This window comes from Mercurialis annua, linkage group LG8, assembly GCF_937616625.2.
Source record: "Mercurialis annua linkage group LG8, ddMerAnnu1.2, whole genome shotgun sequence".
In the NCBI taxonomy this organism is placed as follows: domain Eukaryota; kingdom Viridiplantae; phylum Streptophyta; class Magnoliopsida; order Malpighiales; family Euphorbiaceae; genus Mercurialis; species Mercurialis annua.
Genome location: NC_065577.1, coordinates 10,766,782 through 10,776,703, shown reverse-complemented (window position 1 = coordinate 10,776,703; position 9,922 = coordinate 10,766,782). Strand labels below are relative to the sequence as shown.

The 9,922-nt window shown below is 27.5% G+C and overlaps 1 protein-coding gene across 1 annotated transcript; it reads left to right on the top strand.

Annotated features, from left to right (window-relative positions):
• The first annotated feature begins 2,048 nt into the window (after positions 1–2,048).
• LOC126659459 (uncharacterized) lies at positions 2,049–9,329 on the top strand. The gene is made up of 3 exons (XM_050352752.2): positions 2,049–2,648; positions 7,976–8,161; positions 8,847–9,329. Exons 1-3 carry the CDS (start codon positions 2,109–2,111, stop codon positions 9,132–9,134), a joined length of 1,014 nt encoding a protein of 337 aa, XP_050208709.1. The 5' UTR covers positions 2,049–2,108; the 3' UTR covers positions 9,135–9,329.
• The last annotated feature ends 593 nt before the right edge of the window (positions 9,330–9,922 follow it).

Sequence of the window (9,922 nt, the reverse complement as noted above, 5' to 3'; positions counted from 1 at the left end):
AATGATTGGAACATTATATATAAATTGGAGATGACGTGGCAGATGGACAATTTATAGATGAAGGGGTAAAACGAGACAAAATACCACGATCGAGGTGCTTTTTTAAAATCGTGAGTTTGAATTGAATTGAAATTTTGTGTCAATTTCAGAGGGCAAATGAATCTTTGTTGGTGTTTTTTTTGCGGAAAAACTTGATTTTAGCATTTTTTTTAATCTTTTGTGGTAATGTGAAATAATTTTTTTGAAATTTAGGAATAACTCATTTTCAGGTCCCTAAACTATACCTGTTTTTTTTATCTGGTCCTTAAACTATTTTTTGTTATTATCTGGTCCTTCAACTAAGAAAAACGCATTTTAAAGTCCCTAAATGATAAAAACGACGTTGTTTTATTATTTTTGAAAATGCAAATTAATACCCTAAACGGCGTCGTTTTTGTCAGGTAGGGACCGAAAAATGATTTTTCGTTAAGTTGAAGGACCAAATAAGGATAAAATATAGTTTTAGAACCAGATAAACTAAACAGATATAATTTAAGGACCTACAAATGGGTTTTTCCTAAAATATATTCATTGGTACCCGATGCATCACGTGAATTCAATATTTATGCTGAACTGAACATAAATAGAATCGACAGTACAACCAAATAAATATAGGAGTAAAAGGCATTAAAACATATGATTACATATAATTCTCTGGCTTTTCCGTTTCAGTTTAAGCCTAGAAAGGGTCCTTTTGCAAATATAAAAATGAGACACACTATCAAAAGGAGAGATGGGAATTGCTAAAGCGTGCTTATCTTGCCATCATTCCTAGGATTTATATATTAAAAGACATTGACAATTCGGTGTAAAGCTAATCCTAATAAATAGGTCTATGGGTTAGGATTTATATCTTGATTTCTTTATTTAGTGATGGATGCCTGAATTAAATTAAGTTATTGATATTTTCAAAGCGCATGTGAATTGGTAAGAGGTTGCAAGTTCAAACCGTACTCATGTACGTAGTCGTTTAAAATTTGGGGCTAAAATTTGGCTTTTCGAAAGGAATCTACCCAGCTTAAATGTGGATTAATCTGATTGTGAAAGGCTTGAAAATGTCGTATAATTGAGACTGTTGAGGACAGTTCATATACTGCACCCCAAAAAAAATCAAGGTATTGATTCAACTGAACAATAGTTGTCTATATATGTAAAATAAAATTATTGAATTCGTAGAATTAATAAACAAAAACGATGCCGTTTAGGGTATTAGAATTTTTGATCATTTTGGGTGACTATGCCAGAAAGAAATGCTTTGATTTTTAGTTTCCTAATAATTGTTGTGGAATTTAGACAATTTAATGTAATTAAAACCGTTAAATTGGAAGGATGGTGGTCAATATAAGCTTTAGTTGCAAGCATTATGATTAACAACATTCATTACAAGTTCAAAAGCAGCATTGTTTTTCTCAATCTTAAGGGACATTGTACTGTCCAATGTGTCGACCAAATTAACCTACAAAGTGACCGGTTGCTATAGGGTCAAGTTCGGATTAAATATTTTTACGTTATTGGAATTTAGATTTTTCTATGAAATAGTTACTGAATTATAAAAAAAAATATTTATGAACTATAGTTATTTTACAAAATGATTATTGAATTATAAAAAATTACAAAATCATTAATTAATTTAGTTGTTTTTACAAAATCTTTACTGATGTCTGACTCTACATTTTTACCACGTCCATATCATCAAGCTAATATTCATTATGTAAAAAGTTTATAGTTCTTTAATCGTTTTATGGCACCGAACTCTACATATTTGCCTCGACCACATCAACAAATGAGTGTCTATGCACGTCAGCAAGCTAATACCTATTTTATAAAAAGATTATAATTTGATAACTATTTAATTATTTTTTTAATGTTTGGTAAATATTTTGTAAAAAATACTATAATTCAGTAACCGCAAACATTATTAATCGTACGGTTTTTACCTTAACCCTACCCTTCCGATTAAGCTAAAGCAACCTTTTGCTCTCTCTATATATATCTTATTTAAAACCCCTTCAATAACTACTCTATCCTTTTGTCAGAAAAAAATCCCATATCTCCATTTTTCTCTTCCAATGGCCACACATAGAAAAATGGACAGTGAAGATCAAGAAACTATACTGTTCCACTCATACCCTCCATGTCCATACTACGTTCAAAGTCCATCAACCGTCTCCCATGCAAATAGTTCCGACCTAAAAACCCAAATCAACACTCTCGAATCCACATTTCATTCTCCGTCAAGATCCGACACCGCGATTCTCCTGAACAAGAACCCGGAGGCCTCGAGGTTCACTCTCTCCCATTACTCGTCCTCTCGCGGCTCGAACAACTCGTTCTTGACCGAGAAAAAGATTAATGGTGATCACGAGAATGGCGTTAACCGTTTGATCATCATCGATGGGCACGGAAATGGTAAAGGGGACGAGGACGATGATGAGTATTATTATGCGAGGGAAAATGGGTTATGGTGGAGATTTTGCTCGTTTAAGCGAAGTTCTTCTTGTGGTTGGATTTTTTTGCAACTGAGTTGGAGATTGCTAGTGAGTTTGGGAGTTGCATTGCTTGTTTTCTATATTGCTACTAAGCCTCCCCCTCCTCATATGTCCATCAAGGTACCTACATTATTTATTTATTTATGATTTTATTTATCTTTCGTCAATATGTTTATGGTTAATTACTACTATTAGTTTATCAGCTCTATGATTTTAGGTCTAAGTTATTGTTTTTTCTATAAATTTTAAAAAATTACTATTTTTCCCTTCACATTTTAGTTTTTCGTCAACTGAAATTATTTTTTATAAGTGTTTTTCAGTTATGTAAAACACAAAAATAAAAGGGATACTAGTGGTTCTCTTACATAAATGAATAATATTTATTGTGATCTCGAGATATAGAGTGCCTCAATTATTATTTAAGTATTTAGTACATAAGTTGGAATTCAGTCATTTAAGGACTTGGGATTGCCAATTAAAGTTTATGTGTGAAAATAGAAAGAATAGTCTGAATCGATATTTAAGTATCAATTTACTAAATGAATTTGCAGCTTATGATCAATTAGCTCTAAAATTAATTTTTATTTTCTAATTACCTAGCTTTTAAAAATAACTTTAGGGGCTTATGGAACTTTTATCAATTTGAAAATAAGTTGATGGGCTAACTATGGATCATGAACTAAAAGTATATGGAGTAAATTGATAATTAAATGATTAATATATGAATACATACCGTCTATGTTTAGTTGAATTAATAAAATAGTATGGAATATAATAGTTATTCCATAAGAAATGAAATAACTATTTTTTTAATATTTTCGGATGAATATTTATTTCATAAAATCATATAATAGTCATTAAACGGAGTTATCATTTCATGAACTAAGCAAGGAATAATTATAATATATAGAATAATTATTCTATTTCAATCATAGTCCATTAACCAAAAAAGCTTTAATGATTTTTTTTACAGACAGATTCAAATATACCTTTACAGTCAGTGGTGTAGCCACATCTATAACAAGGGGGGCATGCCCCCCTTAATTTTTAAAAGAAATTACAATTTGTCATGTAAAGTTTATTTTAATCGATACAAGTTATTTACAAAATATTTCATGCTAACCACTTTAATTGTAATAAATTTTATTTTTTATATAATAAATAAAAAAATATTAAATTTTGCCCCTTTTATTTTTGTTTTCTGGCTATGCCACTATTTCCAGTCGTATGAAATCTCTATGTACTGAAAATTTAGGGGGATAAATTGATAATAAAATCGCACAAACTTAATGAATTTTTGTACAAGCTAATCTAAAGTTAACATTAGTTGGTTTTTTATTTTATTTTTCTCTACAGGCAAAAAAGTTATTATTATGGAAAACGAAATGAAAAAAGGATTAATCCGGCCGTAAACTTGTTATTCGGAGTTATATATACAACTCATTACTATTTATTTTGATCAATTAAGAAAAAATTAGATCAATTAAGCATAAAATTATATAGCATGAACAAATTTAAAAAGTAATTCACTCCAAATAGAGAATATTACTCTTAATTAAGATTCAGAATCACAAATCTAGAAACCGAGTTAACCTTCACTAAAAACATAAGTATCTGAGTTAACCTTTACTAGAAACGTAACTATCTGAATTTAAACATAAGTTCATGGCCATTGTCGTTTTGTCTGTCAAAATTCAGATAGTCCAAGATTACAGAAATTTCCCAACATCAATTTTATCCTTTTGATAAGAAGACTGTTCATTTGTAGGGTCGGATAAGTTGGATTGGTCAATATCAGTGAGTTAATTAGGCAGGCATGTCATGTCTTCTGGGCCTTACTCTATACTGTTATAAGCCTGTTGGAGCAGCCTTCTAGCCTGCTATTATTGGGTTACAACTGCTTCTTCTATCCTAATTATTTGAGGAAATTACACCCTTTACCTTCTTTTCCAAATTATTTGCAACAATACTCTGTCACTTTAAGTCATATCAAGCGTGCCTTTTTTTCAAATTTTGTTTGCAAATATACCTCATTTATTTAAATAGAACAAATAGCTGTATTAAATACTATTCCATCAAAGAATAAGAGCAACATATGATGTTTCTTAAAAGAATTGATTTTATTTGGCCTTATATTTTTAATGGAATTTCTCTGAGTTGGCGTGTCACTACTTATTCTATTAAACCTTATTTTTCTTAATTCCAATTTAAAATTCTTCATTTATAATTATTTTGTTTTTACATTTATGCATTCTTAAAAATTACTATTCATCTGAACTATCTCATTTTTTAGTAAGATTTTGTTTTTTAATTATTTATGTATTTGTTTGGTTTATAAATTATGCCATATTTTAAAATAAGCTATTTGCTATTCTACTTTACTGAACATAAATTTTATGTTAGCTTAATATATTTTTAATTGCTAATTCTATGCAATTGTTCTTTCAAAAAAAAAACTCCATACAATAGCAAATGTTAATGATTCGACGTGACGTTTTTTCAATCATTTTTTTCTTGTTATATAAACGATGACGACATCAAAAGTATTGCAAATTCAACAACTGGAATTTTATAAGATTTGAGTATATTGATCTTATTTTAATACATATTTAACTCTAATGTGACACAAAATAAAATGTTGATTCGAATATATATTAAATCGCTCTCTATTCCTCCACCACCATACCAATTATATAAATAAAAAAGTTTAGACAAATTAAATAAATTAAATTTATAATTTTTTTTTAAAGTAATAATTTATTAGATGTACATTAAAAAGAATGAAAAGAGATATACGTGTAAATTAAATTTGATTTAATTTTAATTTTGATTTATTGTTTGTTGATCTTTTGTTGCTTATTGGCTGTTTTTTCGTTGCTCATTGATTGCAGTTTGGTTGCTTATTGGTTACTTTTGATTACTCGTTGGTTGCTTATTGTATGATATATTGTTTACTCTCTTTTATGGGTTGCTATTCCCTAACATCATAACAATTGAATGCAAAAAGATCCTTCTAACTTCTCTACACTTAATAAACTAATTTAAAATTAAACAAGGTAGATAATTATAAAATATTAGTTTTGAAGTCATGTCTGCGCTTACCATTCTCTTAAGAAAAATTATACAACACGACCGTTGCGCCATGTCATTCATGCAACAAATCTATAGTGCGTTAGTCATATGGAAAATTGAATGATAAAAAAAATAATAACTAAAAAATTCTGTGTCACAAATTTTTATTGATTTGTTGTAAAATGACGTGGCGCAACGGTTAAGTGAGATAAACACCCCTCTCTTAATTATTATCATACAATATGCTAAATAAAATTGTCACAATCTCATATTAATATGGAAAGTGAGTTTGTTATTATTTTGGATACCCTTAAATACAACAATTTGTAATAATTAATATATTTGATAAATTAAATACTATCTATTTATTTTGAAATATACAAAGGAGAAAAGGCATAAAAGGATATAAAAATATCTTGTGCTCCGATTTTAAAATGATGTTCATTACTAGGCCCCCTTTTTATGTGAATTATCAAGAAAAACATGACTATAATAATTTATGAAGAGAGAGCGACACAAACAACCGTAAAACTATTAAAGATCAACAAATTAAAAACTAAAAAAATCTTATCAAGAAGAGTTATCCCCCTTTAAAAATCAATCATAATTTTATTTTATTTTTATATTCGCATAGCGCATATATATAATATAAATGAGTAGTAAACATCTTAAAAATATCAGTTATGTTTTTTACTTGACAAAATAATATTTAATTAAATAAAATAGATGATATTTAAATATAATAAAAGATAAAAGAGATTCGATTATTGATAATTGTAAAATTAAAAAACAAAACTAATATTGAGTGACTTGATTATATATTAATAGAGAAAAATAAAAAAATATAATTATAATGGATATGACAAGTGTTGTCATATTAAAATAAAATAAATATTCAAAGATAAATAAGTGTTTTGATATTAAAAGAAAATAGAGTAAATCTTTAATAGAAAATTTAAATATTTTTATTATAATAATAACAATATTAAAAGAGTAACCAATAAACTAGTAATTCTTTTTTATCTTTTATTTAAAATTGTTGCTTTTGAAATATAATTTATAAATTTTATTTTTTTAATCTGTCCAAATTTGTTTATAGAAAAAAATTATGTTTGAGATGAAAAATAATTTTTTTGGTTCTCTTAATGTTAACCCTCTACAGACTAATCTAAAAAGTAGCCAATCAAAATAGATATGTCAGAGTCTAATTAATAACTTTTCCAAAGCTAATATAAGATGTATATAGGAATAGGTTTGTTATATAATTAAAGAAAGAACGTGTAATCAGATGCAGCAAAAGACAAAACATCAACGGCGTATGTTTGTAAGTTGAAAAATAAAAAAAGAGTATAAATGCTAAAAGTTACTGTTCAGGAGTATAATTGTCATGTGGACCATTTTTTCAAGTATCTTTGAACAAAGCCCTAATTATTTCTTTTAAGAATAATTTATATACTTGTAACAAATTAATAACTCGTTTATAATATTAAAATTTTTAATAATAAAAACTACTCATTGAATATTTCAATTTTATTAATGTTTATTGACTTTTTATAAAAATACCGTGGAACAACGGTTACGTGTAATAAGCATTTTCTTAAAAGTTTCATTTAATTAATTATCCTCTTTACAACTTAATAAAAAGGTCAAATGTCGTAAAAAGACCAAATCTTTTATAAACGTTTCACAAAAGTCCTGACCTTTCAATTTTGTCGATTTTGGTTATAAACAGATTATTTGATTTCAAGAAACCAAATAATCAGTTTTTGGCCAAAATCGATAAAATTGAAAGATTAGAACTTTTGTGAAACTTTTGTGAAAGGTTGGTCTTTTTACAACATTTGACCATATAAAAATACATTTTTCCTTACTAAAACAGCTGTACTACTATTGCACGGCTTTTAAGAAGCACATCTTTATAGAAAGAAAAGCAAACTTTTGTATATTTTTTATAAACTATATTGTATATTATAATAATCTTGATTGAACACATTTTTTCATCTGAATTTTAGAGAATTATATATATGATATGTCTGAATTTGTTTGAAGTAAGAAGATGAACAAAATATATAACACATATGTTCCCCTTTTAAATTATGACATTCGTATACATAATGCGAGTTTTATCAATCAATTTGGTGCAATTTTACTATATAAATTCATTCCCATGCGCGATTTGAATTATTAATTTATCAATTTAGTTCGATTTTGAATCATTAATTTACCAATTTGGTTCAATCCAGTTGCAATTGAATTGACTTATACAAGTCTGAACCACGAGAGTTTGTCTCCATAAATAATTTGGTGTCATTGTGACCCCTAAGCAAAGAAAATAGGAGAAAAAAGCCAATAATAATTGTTATATGCACATGCAGATGGCAGGAATGAGAGAATTTGGATTGGGCGAAGGAATAGACGGGACTGGCGTTACCACCAACATCTTAACATGCAATTTCTCTATCAATCTTCTCATTGACAACAAATCTAAGCTCTTTGGCCTTCACATTCACCCTCCTCTTCTTCAACTCTTCTTCAATCGTCTCCCTTTGGCTATGTCAAGAGTAAGTTCAACAATTTTTCCATTAGCAAATGATCCAAAAAAAAAAAAAAAAAAATCAAACTTTTAACTTATATATTTTTCACTCAAATTAAATGCTTACAAGGTTATGGATATAGTCAAAATCATATTTTGCAATTTTAGTTTTATTTAGCTTCTAAAATTAAATTTAAAATGAATGTTTATAATCATTGACGAAAACTTTAAGTCCGGACTAAATGATATGTAAACTATATCTAAGTCCACTTCTAACCTCTTGGCAGCTCAAGTTTAATCTTTCTATAATTCCAACTTCATTATAAGTTCTCTTTTCTCTAAAAATTGGTTCAAATATCTCTTTTATATCTGCCACGTAGTTTGGATAAGCCTTTAATATTTTTGAAAGGACAAAGAATTTAGTCTACGTGTACATATGAAGAATATATTTGAATTATTTTTAGAGCGTAAAAACTTTAATTTGAAAAAAATAGGTATAATTGAAACTAAAATTTATAAAATTGAATAATATTGATTTTGAAAATTTGGAAAATAAAAAACGATAGAGATATTTTATGAATGATTAAAGTTTTCTAAAATTACCAAACAAACGAATTCATATATAAATAAATTTTATTTGAAATCTATTAAAATTTAAAATAGATTCCCAAATAGTGCATAAAATTAATTTGTATACAAAATGTGGGTGGCAGGGTTCCAAATTATATGGTGAGAGTCAAAGTAGAACATTATTCCAATTGAATGTGGGAACCAGAAATAAACCATTGTATGGAGCAGGACGAAACATGGAGGACATGCTTGAATCAGGAAACGGTTTACCCATTTTAATTCGGGTCAAATTAAGCTCTCATTATCGGGTCCTTTCAAATTTCATCAGACCCGAATTCCATCACCAAGCACAATGTTTGGTAGTCTTAGACAGTAAATTTGATAAGAAACATCCAACTCAAGCTTTCAACAGCACCTGCACCTTCTCTTGATCCTGCTCATGTCTTCTTCTATATATAGAGATTTAATTTATTATTTTGTTTTTGTGCAATTACTATAAGAATATATTATAGTATATGACATTAATTGTAAGAATTTTTAAAGTATTTGTCAATTATGTGTTTGTAAGTACTATTGGCTCTGCAAATTAATATATTCAATATTATTATGATCATAGTTAAAATTAAGATGTTTTCTTTATTTATTTTTTATCATTTTAAGAAGGGTTAATTGTAAAATAAATCACGAAATTTACCCTAATTTACAATCACAACACGAATTTTAAACTTTGGCAATATCAGTAACCAACTTTTATTTTTTGTAAATCGGTATACCGATCTAATATATCAATTTGTCAAAAAATAAAAGTTTGTTACTGATATTGTCAAGTTTTAATGTTAAAGTTGTAATTGCAAATTAGGATAAAGTTCGTAATTTAATTTGCAATTAACCCTTTTAAAAAATAAAAATTTAATTAGTCTAACGACAAAATTGATTGTTGGGGCATTCCATGAAATAGAATTACATGAGGGATAAGTTTCATCCTTTTATAATACTCCTCTTGGTTCATAAGACCCATTTGTGCCAAAAAAAAAAACACACATATACTTGATTTAATACAAGCATTAGAATTTATACGCTTCTAAATACACAATAGCCAAAATACGTTTTTTGAATGATTAACTTTGCCAAAATATTCATTTTATATTGAGTCACATTTCACCAAATATACACTCTTTAATATTGCAATTCATCATACAATTTTTATATAGATATTGTA

Coding starts and splice junctions, on each gene's coding strand:
- LOC126659459 (XM_050352752.2), top strand. CDS start 2,109: ATGGCCACACATAGAAAAATGGACAGTGAAGATCAAGAAACTATACTG. Junction 2,649..7,975: donor CTCCTCATATGTCCATCAAG/GTACCTACATTA, acceptor ATGCACATGCAG/ATGGCAGGAATGAGAGAATT. Junction 8,162..8,846: donor TCCCTTTGGCTATGTCAAGA/GTAAGTTCAACA, acceptor TGTGGGTGGCAG/GGTTCCAAATTATATGGTGA.